Genomic DNA, 18695 nt, shown 5'->3' on the forward strand with positions numbered 1-18695 from the left:
ATAGCCTGAAAAATGCCAACAAGGAGAATGAAGGAAAATCGGAACCATAGCAATAATAAGTTGAGTTTGTGTAGTGCTTCTCATCTGCGGCGACAAATCTCGAAGCGCTTTACAGGTGAAAGGCGATGGTGAAAGTAAATACATACAATACAAATAACAGAGGAATTAAAACAAGAGTGGAGCACTATTAAACACAACAGAATGAAGCAGGAATAGAATAAAACAAAGTAAAAAGGATTAAAATGAGGGCGGGCCGTTCTGCAAGGCCTAAAATACAACATTGCTTTGACATTTTACTCAATTACATTTCAAAGCAAATAACATGACTTCACCCCACGTGCGCGTTTCTTTACACGTAGTTATAAAATAAACAATTATTTTACATTTGAATTTATATGCGAGCTTTCAGTGACACCTGGCGGTTGGTGCCCCGCACTACACCCCTGCCAGCCGCACTAGAGTGGTACCGTCCGGTGAGGGACCCTCCAACATGGCGGCGTCGTTACCGTTCGACGTGTTGTTTTTAAAACCAGCGTCAAGCGGACGAACCGCATCAATCATCCACTTTGCATCCCGGTTGAATTAAAAGTACCCGTCCCCCCCACCCCCTGTGAAAAGCGCGTTTTCCCGCAGCGTGACGGGCGTCTTCGCGCCGGACCGCCAGACCCCCATGGACACCCGGACGGTCAGCGGGGTTTACTCCCGGTGCAGCGGCAGAGCCGCACCGGAGGCCGCCTGCGTGACCCGGGGGACGGACCTGGGGGACGGACGGAGGGTCTACACGGTGAGCACAGGTCGGTGGGCGGCTGGACACACGCACGAACTGCCGCCGAGTCTGCGGCTTTACCGCCTTCACGCGGTTCCATGTTTTAGTAACAGACGCTACGATGACGTTTAAACCTTGGAGAAATACATATTAACAAAAAAAAACAAACGTAACATAAAGTAGTAGTTGAAACATTGCTATGTGTGTTACTCGGGTATTTAAAAAGTTAAATTGAACTCCTTTGTGGGTATACTTTATTTCAATCTATGTTTTATTTTTTCCGCATTGCAACGCTGACATTAAGGTTACATTGAAATGACTCAACATGAGCTTTACTCAGATGCGTGTGCTGTGTTGGGCCACCAGGGGGCGTCCTCCAGGCCCCCCCCCCCCCCCCCCCCAAATCTGCGACGTGTGGGCGTGTGTTTCCGCCTTCTAATCTGAACAGTTCACTCCACATTACAGGGAAGCATCCACCTGTTTTTTGTGGTCATTGTCCGGTACCAGACGCTGCGGAGCGTGTGCTTGTGGGCTTGAGCGCTGAAGGACACGGTGGAAGAAATGAAAAGATGAGGCCTCACAGGAGCAGGAATGAAGGGCACACCGCGGTGCGGTGGAAGTGGACAGGCCGGGAGACGCTTGGTCGGCCTCCTAATGAGAACCCGACGCACTGGACGCCGTGACCTAACCAACGAGAACCAACAAGGTGGCTGCGGTGCAGCGTCGAGGACGCAGGCTGCCGCCACACTTCACGGATGCGTCATTTTGTCGTTCCCAGACTGGAGTCAGACGGACCTGGTTCGAGGCAGCAGGCTGCGCTTCAGACAGCAGTGGACTCTGCTGGCGGACGGCAGCAACCACAAGACCATCGGGACCGTCCTCCCACCGGGACCCGGCGTTCCTGTCCAGGGAGAGTCAGTCACACACACACACACACACACACACACACACACACACACCCCTTGTGTAAAATTGGGTCCATACACTATTAGAAGAGACACAGTATCATCTGAACGCAGTGATGCTCTCGTTTAATCCAGGCTGCTGAGTGGCTTCTCCCCCCTCCGAGGCCTGAGGGCCGTCATCAGGGAAACACCAGGCAACCACCAGCTTCTGGAGGTGAGGAAGACAGACCATAACGTGCAGGGCAACGCACATTGACAGTGTTACCTTGATGAGTACAACTTGACGGAGCCCTCTGTGTGGAATTAAAAAAATTTTTATCTTGAGTCGAAGCCGAATTGTGCGAAATTCTGCCGATTGAAAAGGGAGTCTGATGCATTTGAAATGAAACTCTGTTTATTCAGATACAACCTTGTTTTGAAATTCAAAGTCAGAATCAAAAGGTGGAAAATCCAGGTTCAGAAAGTTAAAAAAAAAACTCTGGGATTTGGAGTCAACCATGCGGATGAGAGAGTCAACCCTGAAGGGTGAGATGAGGTGGGTTAGCCTGTGGACGAAGCAGGATCATGGTGGTACCTTCTGACTTTGTTGAACCTGGAACTTTCCACCTCAGGTTAGAAGACGCACAGAAGGGACGAGGTTGTGGCTGTCCCGTCCCGGTGTGTTGATGTCCTCGGTTGCTCGTTTTGTAGATCTGGGACGCCCACGGCCTCAAGCAGAGCCTGGACCTGACGGCCCTCAACCAGCACGGGCGAGTCTATGACGACGGTGAGCCTCTGCAGAGAAGGTTTGCACGACGGCGGGCACGCAGAACACACTGCGGCACCGGTGGCTTCATTGTGTTGTCCTGTTATTTCACATTCGTCCAGCCCAGTTTGGAGGCCTGTCCTGGTCAGAGTGCGAGTCCAGACTGCTGTACGCAGCAGAGAGAACCCATGGGGAGTCCAGCTGTGGGAAGGTACAACACGCTCTCACAATCTTCATGTGTTGAATATTCAGCATGTGGCCCCAAACGTACAAAAAAAAAGTCCAAGGTTTTGTCCAAGTAGAAGAATGCGGCAGTTTCTCCTGCCGCACGCAACCGAGTGGCGGGAGGGTTGTAGACACCAGTTTATTGCGGGGGGGGCTAACTGGAACAAGCCAGGAGTAGGTAGAACACGTCATGACGGGGCTCCTCTCCTGAGCGTGAGTGTGGTGATGGGGGTTTTACCTGTTGCTCGTCAGACCAACCAACGAGCAACAGGTGTGCAGCCACCCTGACCCCCATCACCTAGATCCGGGTCAGGTGTGGCCGCTCAACCCACACCACCCCTGCGCCGCAGAGACGTTTTTCTTGTTTGAATTTGTGCCGTTATGTTCCAGCAGAATAAATTCTTCTTTTAGTTCATACATGTATTGAAATGTATTAAAATGCAGAAAAATATTCAGAGAAGTGCCCAGAATTGTTGCTGCATGTTGTAGACAGTGTCTGTCAATGTGATTATTATATATCATAATATGATATTTGGAACAATGGTGATATTGTGAATGTGTGCGTTCCTCCAGGACAGGAGTGTGTACCGCGAGGACTGGGGCGAAGGTTTCGCCGCTCGGAGCCTCGCGGTGCTGTGCGTGGTGGATCTGCATGTGGGGGGAGTGCGAGTCCTGGAGGGAGTCCCAGCACATGTATCCCCTGGACAGGTGAACACACACACACACACACACACACACACAGTGGAAAGTGAAGGGGTCAGGAACGTGGTGATGATTACCAGTTTGGTAAAAAAAAATAGCATTCAGTATTGTATTGTTATTTTATTTACTACGGTACCAAAAGTAAAAAAAATACTTCAATATCATGACCCCATATTCCATTGTGAAGACACATTCAGCCCTTAATGCTTTGACCTGTGTTTGTTAATCCATGGGTTCCCAAACTGGTGTCTGTAGGGGGGGGTCTTGAATGACCTGCAGGTGGTCCTTGAAGGAGCTGCAGAGGGTCCTTGAAGAAGCTGCAGGGGGTCAACAGCAAAGTTTTTTGTTTTTTTTTACACAATCTCACAAAAATGTAAACTCAACCTCACCAGCGATGGTGTTTTGTTGTGGTTCGCTTTGCACTGTTTGTCTGGAATGATCAAATCAAGGCTCATGTCAAACCACACGACCGCTTGTTATGAGCGGGTTAAATGTGTTCACCTTTTTGGGAGCAAAATGCGTTGACCTTTATGCGTTCTTATTTTTGACAGACTCAAACGTGTGTGTGTGTTTGTGTGTGTGTGTGTTCCTTCCCCAGGCCGTGTGGGCTCCGGGGGGCCAGGCCGTGGTGTTTGTGGGCTGGTGGCACCAACCGTTCAGACTGGGCCTCAAGTTCTGCTCCAACCGCAGGTCAGGAAGTGACGCGCCTTTCTACGTGGGTTTGAGTTAGACGCCACGAGGACCGGGGACTAAGACGGACAGACCGTTTCTCAAAAATGAACCGCCAAGACACCGTTTCAACAGGGTGCCACAAAATGAACCGGAAAAGTTCTTGAAGGTCATTAGAAAAGTTCTGTTGAGAGGTAGAGATAATCTGGACAGAACGGGTGGCCACTTTTGGACGTTTTTCTTTTTTTTTTGGGTCCTTCTAAAGATCAGATTTAAATACGATTTCAAATACGGGATTTTCTTTGAGCAAGATGCTTTCAGATGACCACTTTAAATTAAAATGAGTTGACTCATATTGAACGCATGGGTTGAATATTAGTGTAGGATGTTTGAGTGTAATGTCTCTTTAACAATGTTTCCAGGTCAGCCATTTTCAGACTGGGCCTGGACGCGCTCTGTGGTGAGTGCTTCCCGTTTCTGTTTTATTCACACTTCAGCTAAAGGAGCTGGTTGTCATGGCAACTGCCTCTCTCTCTCTCTCTCCACGATATCTCTGTCTCTCCCTCCCTCCTCCTCTCTCTATCTACATCATCTCCACTTCTCTCCCCCCCCAGAGTGTCTCTCAGATGACAGCATGTCGGTGTCGTGTCCCAGACTCAGTCCAGATGGAACCAGTCTGATCTACCTGCAGGGTCAGGTGTTTGGAGCCCACAAGCAGTGCCTCAGTCTGCAGCAGGTTTGTGTTTGTTTATAGATGCACTTACACTGAGTACCTATTTTTACCAGATTTGTATAATATAATAGCAAAAACTGGTATAATACATATAAGTAGAGAATATAATTACGTAGCAATTCAGCTGCTATAAAAGTTAACTCAGATATTGAGACTCTGAGGTCGCCTGGGGGAAAATAACATCGACTATTTCCGACGAGAAGTTTCTTCGGTTGGAGGTCGCCTATCACGACATCTAGTGGCCGTGGATGGAACTGCAGTTTCAAGCGCTTCCACCTCGGGTCCAGCGCCGAGCGTCACCGCTGCCGCTTGGTTAACACAAGTGAAATATTGATGAAAATAAGCAGAGTTATCATTTTAGACCCACACCTGGATTGAACACGAGTGCGGCGTTCCCATCATGACTCTGCTTCTGTGTTTGTCAACAGTTTGACCTTGGGAGCAGGAAGACGTCCACGCTAGTGGAGGTCGTCAACAGAGCGAAGAGCGGTGTGTTCACCGCTTTACACCACTTTGCTCTGGTTTCAAACTCTCATTTCCTGTTTCCTCTCTGTATTCGTGGAGTTGAGGTTTTTACCTGGTGGTGTGTGTGTGTTTTCCCCTCCTCCCGTCAGGTGAGTTTGCCGGTCTCTACGAGGCGCTTCCTTCCTGCTGCTGGTCGTCAGACAGTCAGAGGGTCGTCTTCAGCAGCGCACGAGGGAACTTCAAGGTGAAACACACGGAACAAACGTTTCAACTTTAATACCGTTGTTTCCTCAGTAAACTGCCTGTGCCGTGTATTTTCCTTTTTTTTTTTTTTAATCCCACTTTGTTTTCAATGTGTATAATATAATTCACTAAACTTCATTAGCGTGACACATACATTACATACATTAGATCATATTGATTAGTTTGCAATGATAAACAGTTGAATAAAAACATTAGAGCACAGCCTTATTAATAAAACCCTGTTATCTCACCCCCTCCCTCCCTCAGGACCTGTTTGTAGTCGACAGGAGGGAGAAGAGCGTAGCCTTCCTCTCTGATAGTAAGAGTCCTTCCTCTCCTTTATCCCACCTTCCTTCGCCGCCGCCTCCTCCTCCTGTCTTTCGTTTCCTCCGCTCTCCCTCTCTCCTCCCACTCCTTTTACCCAACCTCCTCCTCCATCTCCTGCTTTTCTCTCGTCCTCCCTTCCACATCTCCTTCTTCCTCCACTTCTTCATCATCATCATCCCCATCACAAGGAAGAACAGGAAGGTACGGCACCGAGGAAAAAAAGTTTCAAAGTTTCAAAATAAAAGTCTCTTGGTTTTGCTAAAACTGTGCTAAACGTGTTGAACAGCTGTCCTCAAAATTTAGCTTGTAGCTCGTGGCCAAACAGCTTGCATAAAAAATACAATTGATTTAGAATTTAAATAATATAAAAATATGATGGGTCAAAGTTGAGTGGGTTCAACAGAACCGCACCATACGATTCACATTGAGGTTTAAGTTATAAGTTATATTGAGATAGAATATTGTTTACTTGGATCCTAAGAGCAAACGGGCGTCATTTTAAAAATTGGGGCTGGGACCCAAAAAGTAACTGATTTGCCTCAGAGATGATGAGATTAAAGGTCTTTAAACCAAGGAAAAGTTTCCATCATTATTATTTTTTTGTCCTATTTCCACTGTTTAGCTCTTCACGTTTTGTCCCAAATGGCTTCCCATACGTCATCAAGGTGTCACCAGTAAAACCAGGATGACGTGAATTAAAGCTCTTGCTTTCTTTCAGGAGAGAGAGATGTTTCTCAGGTGTTTAGCAGCTGGAAGTTGCTGACAATCCAGAGAGACCTGATGGTTGTTTGCTGCTCCAGCCCCAAAACGCCTCCAACCCTGGTGGGAACACACACTTATACAGAGACAACTTACATCTAAGCAATATGAAGTGACTTAAATAACAACTCCTTATTGACTTCCATTCTTTCGTGTGTGTGTGTGTGTGCGCGTAGAGGGTTGGTTTTCTCCCGTCGGCCGGTGAAGCTGTGACTTGGCTCACGTTGCAGTCGCCTGCCGCCATGTTTGACTTCCACTGGTCGGTTCTGGATGTGACTCCTGCTGCAGAGGAGGACAACACACTCTACTGTCAGTACTACACACATCCAACACCCCAGAGTGGGGGTGCAGACATATTACATGTGGGGGCAGGAGGATGAGCGTGACGCAGACGAACTAAAGTTGGACTGAATGAATCTTTTAGTAGAACTTCATATTTTGTCTTTTTTTTTTTTTTTTTAATTCACAAACAACAGAATGTCCAGCAAAAAAATAAAATAAAAAAAATTAAAAAGTGAGCAGTTTAACATTATTCAGCAGTGACAGAAAACTAAATTCAAACATCATTTTTCTCTGATAAATGAAATGAAAGAGCGGCCGGGGAAAGACAGTTTGCGACCTGCTGATTTAAGAAGCATGCGGTACAACCGCTCATACCAATCCAGTGCTGATGTTTTTGTTTCCTCTGCAGCGGGTCTATATTTTGGGGCCGTGCTGGTTAAACCATGCGCTCCTCTCCTCGGACCCAAGTTACCTCTGGTTGTTTTCATCCACGGTCAGTGTCCAACTCTGTGGCTTCAACCTTCCTCATGAAAGCCTGGTTCATAAATATTACCTGGAATAAGCTGTCCATGTATCCCACAATGCTGGAAAAACACAGGATACTTCATCAGTAAAGTAGTCGTTATGTACTATGTTTGCCAAATACCTTCTTATAAGGAAATTAACCTTAGACCGCCTCTTATTTTTGCGATAACCTACTGGCAGCACATTATTGGCTTTTTACGAAATAAATGTATACATGGACACAGAAAATTTATTTAAAATGATTTTATTCCTCGTATGTAAAATGTAAAAGCTTCCACTTAGAAATATAGTCCACAACGACGTTGCAAAGTATTGGTCCTACAAATGACAAACCAATTTACTGTCATTAATGTTGAATTGGATGTTTAAATGAATCGTGAGACGAGTCGTGCTGGATGGGACGTTGGGGCTTTTTGATATTTATGTCCTCGCTCCTCTCAAGTCTTCTATTGTCGTTTCTATATAGTGCCACCAGATGGCGCCACTAGCTAGTGTTAGTGAGCGCATGCGGGCAGAAAAGTGGTTGCCCGTGGTCATTATTCAGAAATAGCGTGTTGTCGACATTCGCCAATTAAATTCAATTATTCTACAAAGCTGTGTCATGAAGGTTATTCATCTGTGAATGCTGTGTTGGATTTGACGACGCAGGCGGCCCGCACTCCCAGTTCCCTGCCGAGTGGAACGCCACCACAGCTGGACTGGTTCAACTGGGCTTCGCTGTTCTCATGGGTGTGACTCACGTCTACTTCTTGTATACTCACTACTTATAAACTACCCACTACTTATAAATTAATACTAGTAGTTTTAATGGTTTTTATGAGCACATTCCAAAACATTCCTCATCATCTGTCATGTCGTTGGTTCTGTTTGGGCAGTGAACTACAGAGGCTCCACGGGGTTTGGCCAGGACAGCATCCTGTCCCTGATCGGTCAGATTGGTAACCAGGACGTAAAAGACGTGCAGGTATCTGTTGCGTTTCCTTTTTGATCATTGAATCACATTCAGTGACAATCGGAACAAAATATCGGCGAGAAAACAGGGGTCACAACGTACAGCGTTACATTTAATCTGCATGAAAACACATAAATGTACATCTCCTGTGCTGTGATGAACAAGCCTAAAATCATGTCCCGTCCTCAGAGAGCAGTACTCACTGCACTGCGGAGCGACGTGACCCTTGACCCTAAACGCCTGGCTGTGCTCGGCGGTTCCCACGGCGGCTTCCTGTCCTGCCACCTGATTGGTCAGTTCCCAGACTTCTACAGAGCATGTGCGGCCAGGAACCCGGTGATCAATGCCGCCACCTTACTGGGAACCAGCGACATCGTCGACTGGTAGGAAGCATAAAAACATCTGCTGCATGTCAGACTGAATTTTGGACAGATTGCCTCACAAGTTTCATAACGTCAGAAATGTTGAAATGAAGACCTGCCCACACGCTGCTCAGTGTGGTTATACCGACATTGAAGCCGGCGCCGGGCGATAAGGTTAAATGTTCTTTCAGGCTCCATTACAGTGGATTAAAGCGGTTTTCTGAACTTGATCAACTGTTTCAGTCGATACCTGCTTGGTCGTCATATCAACATTAGAGATATTTGTCCAAAAATATTGCCACGTTTGACGAGGTGCATGTGGACCGGCCCGGGGGCGGATGTGTCCTGGCGTTGAACCGGCAACCAACCCCTCTCCTCACCTCTCCAGGCGTTACTCCAGCGTGGGATTACAGTACTCGTACGACCAGATCCCCACTGCAGACGCCTTGGCTGCCATGTTGGAGAAATCCCCCATCGCCCACGCTGCTCGGGTACGAGCGGAGGAGGAGTTCATCCGAGTTCATCCAGACGCCGATGTTTGCGGATCACACTGTGGCATATTTACACTTTATTTATACATTTTACCGTCTGTTCCTGGTAGATCAAGGCTCCGGTGCTGCTCATGCTGGGAGGCAAAGATCGAAGAGTCTCCCCCCACCAGGGACTGGAGCTCTACAGAGCGCTGAAGAGCAGGAGCGCCCCCGTCAGGTGGGTGGTGCCGGCGGGGGGGCGGTTTGCTCAAAGTCATTTGCGACGAGTCTTACTGAGGTGCGGTTTCGTTTGCCAGGTTGCTATGGTTTCCAGAGGACGGCCATTCCCTGGCCCGAGTGGACACGCAGGCCGACTGTTTCCTCAACACAGCGCTGTGGCTGCAGGAGCACCTCTGAGCCCCGGGGCACTCACGTGGACGTCGCCACGGCAACATCGGCAGCGACGGAGGAGGCGACCGCTGCGGGCTCCGCCGGGCGGGAGGACGAGGAGGAGGAGGGGGCAGGCTTGACGATCTTCATGGGGATGAAGACGTTGGAGGCGCGGTGCTCGCTCAGGTACTCGCCTCCTTTCTCCTCGTACTCCCGCCTACTGATCCACCCCTCCACCGCCCCCTCCTCCCCCCCCGAGGGGCGCTGCCCCACGGCCCAGTCCCTGGCTCCGTACCAGGCGTCCAGAGCCGGCCTGGACGCCATGGTGACCTGGAAGGAGGCGCAGATGCTGACTGTTAAATAAATGTCTATATTTAATGGAACGGGTTGGATTTATTTCTCCTCGTGTGTAGGTCGGCTCCATTCTCACAGCACCAGTTCAAATCTGCATTGAGTGTCAACTTAATAAAAGCGTCGCCCACTTGGGTGTAACGATACAAATCAAATTTATTTATTTATTTATTTAAATCAAATTACTCCTCAAATTGACAAACTCAGGCTGCTTTGTCTGAAATGTGGAGAGCGTTTTCGCACTAAATGTCGATTCCAACTCCTGATGGGAGTGTGAAGTATAACAGGGATAAACATCTGAACTACTCACAGAAGTTAAGGGAGGGTCAACGACGTCCATGATTTGAAAGTCGCATAGATTGTAGAGAATGATCAGATTTTTGTTGGAAGCTTACTAATCGTAATAAAGGCTTTTAACAAGCTGAAGCCTTGCTCAAAGGCATCTCAACAAAGGTTGAGCGTGTGCTGCTTGGTACCTGGAAGTGGGACTGGAACGGCCTCATGGCCAGCAGCTCCCGCTCCACCCGCTCCTTCATCCCTGGGTACAGCATGTTGCCTCCTGTCAGGAACACGTTGCCCACCAGCGCCTCCTGCTGCTCTGGAGTATACCTGCACACGGAACAGGAAGAACAAGAAGATGCCTTCACAATCAAGGGAGCAGTTTGAGACTTCCGAACAGTATTTAGTTAAACTATACAACACTTTTCAAAACAAGGTTACAAACTGGTTCACCCAGAATGTTGGTACTCAATACCTTTATGGTATGGACCGAAATAACCCAATACCTGCATTCAATCCTTTTTGTACCCAGATCTAGAAGAAAAATACTTTGTATGGTTTTGCTCGCAGCCAATCACCGCAAGCGTTCTTGGATTTAATGCAACGTGTGATTGGCTCTCCACCGCAGCAGCTACAAGCCAGCCAATCACCACAAGCAGTCTTGGATTTAATGCAACGTGTGATTGGCTCTCCACCGCAGCAGCAGCTCCAACAGTTTGTTTAAGGATGGTTCACAAGCCTCTTAAAACAACAGTCAGGCGTCCGTAAGAACAGTGAAAGAGGTTTTCCTCGCTGTCATCATTCCTCCTGTACTGGCTGTTTGTTTAAAATGACACTGCCCAAATACTTCATTGTACAGCTTTGTACAGTTATTTCATAAATATTTCAAAAATTTGAATACTTTCAAAATGTATTAGTGAAAAAAACATTTGGATGGTGTGGTGGCATTTTGCACAACTGAATGCTTCCATTCACATGATGGATATAGTAGAAATAAAAAGGTACTGAATGAAGTACTGTATTGGTACCGCTATCGTACCAGTCACAATACCCAGCCCTAGTTCAAGAGCAGATCAAATAAAAATAAGAAATTTATTCAGTGGATCCCAGCATTCGAGATATAATCTACCCTAGATGGAGTTACCTGGCCAGGACGTACTGCAGAGTCTCCATCAGACCCATCTGCTCCTCTCCAGTGAGCGACGGCTGGAACAGGATCTCGGGACACCTCAAACGCTCTGTCCCCACAAACAGCTGGTGATACTCGGCCATGTTGAACACCGGCTGTAAGAGCACATCACATTTACTCTTTGGCGAGTTTAACGCAAGAGCTGTAATATTGGCACCCTGCTTCAAAAGAAAAGCAAAATCACAACTTTTTTCCAGAATAACTTGAAATTGTTTTAAATTTCAACCGTATTTCAATCATCAAAAGGGCTTTGGTCTCACAAATTCTTCATTTCACTGTTTGCAGTACAAAAACTTGTGATTCAGAACTTATATCAAATCAAGATTTGGAGGGTGAGATCATTTTCGAGGTTAGAACATTTGAACGTCCTGTATATTGCTGCCATGTGCAGGATTTGTTAAGAGTTAAGGCACCAGTGCAAGTGATTTTCCATAAATAATTTCCCTGCGGATGAATTAAGTATCTATTTTCGGTATTTTCAGGCACTCAGACAAAAGGCTTTGTAAAATTAATTATAACCATAAAATAACCACATGAAATAACTGACACATAATTTGCTACACATATTTGCATATTACCTAAATTAATATTCATAGACCTTTCCACGCACATTTTAATATGGTGTATGATTAGAAATATTGAAAAACTATTACATTGAGTTGAGTTTTAGATTATCTTTATTTCTGAAATTATATTAAAACATTGAATATGTTGTAATATAATAGTTTACCTCCGTCTAGATCCAGATCTGTGGATATGTTTTGGATTAGACGCTGCTTGTGGATTACCTGCACGCTGGTGTGTTTGTCAGCTATGGTGTCTTCAGGGAAGTCTGGGTCCATCAGCGTCACCCCGTCTCCCTCGTCCATTTGCTGATCCAGCTCAGACACCTGCAGCACAGACGGATCGTCCTGCAGGTCACAGCTCTGTTCTGTTGCCAGGAAACCGACTGGGTTTCACTTGAAAAGCAGTAACATTCAATCAAGAAATCTCGCAACTTCGGTACTTGAGGTTCATTTGTGACTGGTTTGGAGATTGAATGGCTACAGTTTGATTGGCTACAGTTTGACCTTTCAATTTATTTTAACCGGCACTCAGACCCTCTATATTCACACCGTGCCAAACATTTCTGGACCACCACTGCCACTCAGATGCACTTTCAGGCTGATAAAGTTGGAATCAACCATCTGAAATAAGCTTTATCAACCGGCTCTCAGGTTTCTGCTATAACTACAAAGTGTTCCATTTTAAACTTTTCCCAAAGTTTAATTTTATGAACAAGATGGACTCTAATATCGTACACTCAACTTAACTGCAGTTGATTCATCTGTATCGATACTAAATTGCTCACACATAGATAATAACTGAATGTGAATATTTAAATTAAAATATAATTATTATTTTTTTTTTTTATTGTTCCGCGGACCGGATTAGATCTCTCTGCGGACCGAATCTTTGACGCCCCCTGTAGTAATAAATAAATGCAGCACATCCAACCCGAGCAATTGGAATCATTGTATAGAAGTTACAGCTCTTGTTGAAGATTTTCTTATGCCCATTTACAGACACAACAAAAAAAAAGTAAAATGCACAAGACATTTCTCTAAATTAAATAATGAAAAAAAACCCTTGTATTGTCTCTCAACTGCTTGGCCCATTTAAAACGTACCTCGTCAGGCGCCTTGTCAGCCTTGAACAGGTCCAACTCGACTTAATAATGAACACACGCATTCCGTAACGACACTTTTCACCAAAAACGCACCTCCGTCTTTCCCTCCGAGCCGTCGCTGTGCAGCAGCTTCTGCCGCCCCTGCTCCACCGCAATGTGCAGCTTGTTGATGTAGGACTGCAGCTCCTCAGCAGAGTCCATGTTCAGCTCCACCAGGTTCTTATGGAACTGGTCCCGCAGGCCCTCCTCCAGCAGCTCCTGAAGACACACACACGTTGGCACAAATTGAGTTAAATTCCTCGACTGTATTCACTGAACAGGACTAGTTTTTAACATATGGACTGGGATAAATCTGCACTTAAAGAATAATAACCATAACAATCATTTCCCCAAATTTTGCCTTGGGGATTAATAAAGTGTAATATTACCTTAATGAATAATAAAACAGCAAAAAACTATTTATACAGCATTTTAAAAATCACAATGCAGTTATTTACAAAGTGCATCACAAGAATAAAGTCACTAAAAACTGAGTTAAAGTACAAATCCTAGTAAAGGCATTTAAACAAATGCTAAATAAAATCACCAGATTTTAAGTAAGAGTGGAACACACACTTTAATAACAAAAATAAATGCGAACCAAAGCGGCACTCACATGAAACAATAAAACAAAGAGAGAATTGAAGGCCAGAATATAAAAATGTTAACTTAAACAAAGGATTTTTTTTTTTTTAATGTAAAACAGACGAAGCAGATACAGCAACCTAAATAGCTTTTAAGTTAAAGTCACGGATAAACGATAACACTTAACTAATCCCCAGGGGGAAACTCAGGAGAAGTCTACTTAAATACGGTGTTGATTCTAGTTCCACTTTGCATCTCAATGGGTTGTTTACCTGCACAGCAAGCAGTTTGTCCAGCTTCTCCTGGTCCTGATGCAGTTTCTCCCCCCGCCGCCGAGCGTTGATCTCCTGGAGCCGCCGAAGCTGCTGCGCCCGCCGCTCCTGCCGCTCCTCCGCACTGACGCAGCCGCCGGGCACCTTGGCCGAGAAGGGGAGCTGCATGCGGTGCACCTCCCGCTCGTAGAACTCCGGGCTGCGCCACTTCTCCAGCTCTACATGGATCAGCGCAGGGGGAGGGAATTCACAAAGCAAGATGAGGTCTATATTGTGTGTGTGTGTGTGTGTGTGTGTGTGTGTGTGTGTGTGTGTGTGCGCGCGCGCGCGCGCGTGCGTGTGTGTGCGTGCACCGTTACTGGTGGAGCCGTCACAAATATGACATAATCAACTGAACTTTATGTAAAATTGTTAGATTCCACTATCACATTTCCATTTAATGGGAATCTTAAACCAATGTTGAAAATGTTGCAACAAATGAAATGTTAATCATGTGTGTTTCCATCATTCCATCCATCCATCTACTTGAATTTTGTTGATACAATGTTCAATGAACAAAAACTAAAACACATTAAAGAAAATAAATCTTTGAAAGAAATCTGTGACAACTCAAACCGAAAAATGCACTTTTATCAAAAATACTCCAATCAGTACTCTGTATTGATAAACACCCAAATGTTATTGCTCGGCACGGGGGCACGTATCCTGTGTGTGTGTGTGTGTGTGTGTGTAAATCTTCATGCACCTGCTACCCTACCATGGTGGTAATCAGAAGCCGTGTAGCTGTGCTGGTGCAGCAGCTCCTCCATGCGGCTGAGTGTGATGGCAGCAAGGTGACCCGGGTATTTCAACTGGAGCAGGCGCTGCAGGTACGACGCCGCCTGGCTGCCTCCCACATTCACGCGCTTACAGTTCCCTGCATCCATCCTGAACACACACAGACCTCATTAAAGAAGACAAATAAACAAAAGCCTGGAAAGCAATGGATTGTGTAAAATATTGATCGCATCACCCCTATCACTGAAGATTGGCACGGGCTCCCATTACAAATGATTATGGTTCTTTTTTGACCGATAAAATGTACGAGTGTTTTTATCACAGCGGGAGTAGCGCCTTCCCTTTCAGCTCTGCCTTACCAGTGAAACGCTCTGCACAATGGCACTACAGATGCAACTGATTTAATCTAATTGGATGACATACGTTAAAAAGTGAAGCTGTTTTCTGTGCTATTTTAATGCCCTTCACACCATGTTTTATTTGAGGTCTCTTCTCTTATTTTATGTGATGCACGATTAACTCCTATAGGACAATTGGTATTTTCTGATATCCTTCCCTTTCTAATCTTGACCTTGTGACAATGGACTTCACAAACAAAATAATTAAAGAGAGTAAGGGTGCAGTACTAGAGAAAGAATGTTTTGAGAAATCAGACCAATGTAACATAGGTGTGAGCCACACAGGGTTTCCCAAACACAGTGTATTCCTGATTCCTCACCTGCCGTTGATGACAGGCAGGACATGGGAGCAATGGTATCCCGAAGAGAGGATGATGCCGGTGTGTGGCGGCTGCAGGTTTCTTTCTGTGTTGTTGTGATAGAAACTATACAGGCCGTCTACCCCGTATGAGACACAAGGCACTTGGTAGCACTCGAAAAGCAACTCGGACATCATCTGGCGACAGTGCAGCGGGTTGCACGGAGCCTCCGTCAGCACGATGGGGTGCTCCACCTTTCCCTGGTGAGAGAAGGTGCATTCTAACGGAATATTTTTCTATACCGGAAGTATATGTTTTGTACATAAAGTGTGTTTAAAAAAACAAAACACTTCTTCTATACTTGCAGTCGTTTTTTTGGGGGTATTTTTACTTTCATCTACTTATTTAAAGAACAGCATTAGTATGCAAGTCATTAATATACTTTACGTGTAGTGGAAGTACTTATAGTACACTTAGAAAAAGTATATTCAAACATGAAATCAAATGTAGCTGTTTTACACGTTATAATAAACATAAAGTATACACTAGGTTTTCTTTCAAATAACACACTCATGCACGCCGAGGCAGCAAGAGGGTTAGAAACGCACCTCCGACGTGATTCCCAGGTGTGTGAACACATAGTCGAACATCAGCTCCTGAATCTCCAGGTTGACCACCAGGTTCCTGTCGAACTGGCTCTTCAGCAGCCACCGCAGCGGCTCCAGGCTGGACAGGTCGTTCCCGACCTGCGTGTCGCTGCGGGCGGCTCCTCGGCTCCGCGCCGCCACAGACCTGAACACCAGCTTCGGTCCGCCGGCTTCATCTCCCCCGCAGGCCCAGCCGGCCCTGGTTTGGAAAGAGCCGTTATCTATCACAATGGGGACCGGGGAAGGACTTAGACACCGGGCGACGATCTCATAAATCGGGTCTGCGGTGGTTTTGCAGTCTTTAAACGTGAAGATCTGGCACGCCGGCGGTTCTGTTTTGGCAGTCATTTTGAATGTGTGTCTTTGCAACCGCGAAAGGCGTCCGACTAGGGACACGGTACAGACTTTCAGTTCCGGTTCCGTTTTGGTGCTAATTTTGAACTCTACATTTAAATGTGTTTTCTTTATTTATCCCCCGACTGTGTGGAGAAAGAACTAGAATACTAGTCGTAACACGAGGAATAGTCTGTATGCGACTTGCGTCCCAAGCTGTTTGTAACACATTTTGATTTTAATACTTTTTATTTATTTGTGATTTATTTGTATTATTATGATGACTCGCTCCGTATCTTACCACCAGGGGGCGCCGACGCGTTGGAGTCTGTGACAAGAGATTCATTCAGCTGTTTGGTGGGCATCATGTGAGAAAGGAAATAAGCAGCCTATTGACAGTATCATTTGAAGTTACTGATTCAATTGAGACTTATAATTTATTGAAAGAAATAATCATCTGACTGAAAAACTGATGTAAGGCAGCCCTGCTCTTGTAAGGTGCCCATGCATGGTTACAGCTCTATTTTCTTTCCATATTTGGCCTGTTATTAATATTGCAAAATCGTAGTGACATTATCTGTTGATTTTTAAAAGTTTTCTTTAAAACACAGGTTCTTCTTAAATATAAGGTGCCAATACAACTGTATAAACATGAACTTCTGTCCATGATCAAGAGATTAACAGTACAGCAATGGCTGCTTTCTCAGACACTAGAATCCATGGTGTATTAAAATCAGCCCAAATACCCACGATACTATATCTGCAGGTGTGGCCTCTGGAAACTAGCCTCGCCTTGTTTGACCTTTTCTTTCTCCCTTCAAACACACAAACAAGCTTTATCTCAAGCTTTATCTCAATCTGCAGTTCTCCCAGCCTTCACATGTTTCTCTCTTTCTTTCATTCATTTTTTCTATTACCGGACATAAAGCAACTCAATCATATCACTGAGAGATATTCATATTATTATTTTTATTATTTTATAATCTGTCTAGAAAAATGGAATGTATTTAGTCATATTAAATATAACATGTCAATGTTTGTAATGTCTCATTGCTGATGTCATTCTGATGTACTCCTCTTAATACAAATTTAACTTTTTGCATTTCACAAATTTAAATTCAACTAATTTCATACTTTATACCCATTTTAAATCTGATGGAAATGTATATATTCATTATGTCTGTTATGTTTTACATCGTCTGAGGTTGGAAGACGAGCTCTCTTACGTGATATGACATCGATAAGCTAATTAGGAGAATTTGCTAAGAGGAGGGTTCAACTGAGGATATATAGACAGATGTAGGAAGGAAGGAAGGAAGGAAGGGGACTACTGTATGGGGCTTGATGGTGTGTCGCTGAATCATGAGTACAGTTCACTGATCAGACACAAAGCTCTAAGTGACTCTGCTGTCCCCCTCCTTCTAATGCTAATAAGCAGATCTGGGTCAGCTCTCCCTGCAGCACACACACACACGCACGCACGCACGCACGCACATGCACACGCACACACACACAACACAAATATATCTCTGCATGCTTCCTCTTTCCCCTGATCTCCCTTTCCCTCTCTCATTATATATATAAATATAAATCTCTCTGTACACACACACACACACAAACTGCCACGCAACCTCCCAGAAGGCCTGACGTGACTCGGTGCCACGCAGGGAGCCCTGCGCTTGTTGTGCTTGTCATTATGAGGTGCAGGGGAACTAATAGGCTACAAGCACTCTGGGACTGCCATGCACCGTGCCAAGCAGCCTCCATTTTGTGGAGGCATGGACATACTGCTGCTTCTTCCTGCAACAGCAGGACCAAATGGGAAAATATTTATTTTCCAAGACATAAAAAACACAACAAAAATGTGTTACTGTGTCATTGAAGAGTAAGGGATTTCAATATTAAATATTATTTCTCAGTAATTGTATACTTACATTTTTTGTAATATCTATTCACTTGGGAATGGGGTTATTATTATTATTATTATTATTAATAATAATTATTATTATTATTACAATTATCATCAATATTATTATTATGAATATTATTTTTATTATTATCATCATCATTATTATTAATATTAATATCATCAATATTATTATTGTTGTTGTTGTTATTATTTGTCGGTATTGAGGTTATTGGATTACAAGGGCTAGAGCAGAAATTCAAATACCAATTTAATTTAGGTTAAAAATCACTTTTTTACGTAGAACGCATCACAGCAAAAATTACAAATTGCAACAGCGCTGACCAGTAGCACTGCTTGAACCACAAACACAAGACCAAGAGATGAAGATGTCAAAATCCATCCATCCATCCATCTATTGTCCCGGTCAG

The 18695-nt window shown here is 45.0% G+C and overlaps 2 protein-coding genes across 2 annotated transcripts; one reads left to right on the forward strand and one right to left on the reverse strand.

Moving 5' to 3' along the window:
- Positions 1–527: 527 nt before the first annotated feature.
- On the forward strand, positions 528–9684 carry LOC307241549 (acylamino-acid-releasing enzyme). The gene is made up of 21 exons (XM_080015712.1): positions 528–794; positions 1545–1680; positions 1807–1885; positions 2362–2437; positions 2539–2627; positions 3215–3349; positions 3942–4033; positions 4435–4472; positions 4627–4748; positions 5174–5234; positions 5360–5454; positions 5721–5772; positions 6499–6602; positions 6716–6848; positions 7231–7314; positions 7995–8075; positions 8222–8310; positions 8488–8681; positions 9049–9151; positions 9262–9368; positions 9448–9684. The coding sequence occupies exons 1-21, from the start codon at positions 671–673 to the stop codon at positions 9545–9547; spliced, it is 2094 nt and encodes a 697-aa protein (XP_079871838.1). The 5' UTR covers positions 528–670; the 3' UTR covers positions 9548–9684.
- On the reverse strand, positions 9560–16373 carry actr5 (actin related protein 5; the record flags this gene model as incomplete). The annotated part of the gene is made up of 9 exons (XM_080015713.1): positions 9560–9850; positions 10348–10480; positions 11295–11434; positions 12128–12229; positions 13102–13266; positions 13905–14122; positions 14662–14831; positions 15400–15638; positions 15987–16373. The coding sequence occupies 9 exons, from the start codon at positions 16371–16373 to the stop codon at positions 9560–9562; spliced, it is 1845 nt and encodes a 614-aa protein (XP_079871839.1).
- Between the last annotated feature and the right edge of the window lie 2322 nt (positions 16374–18695).

The sequence above is a fragment of the Zeus faber genome (genome assembly GCF_960531495.2).
Source record: "Zeus faber genome assembly, chromosome: 15".
NCBI classification, from domain to species: domain Eukaryota; kingdom Metazoa; phylum Chordata; class Actinopteri; order Zeiformes; family Zeidae; genus Zeus; species Zeus faber.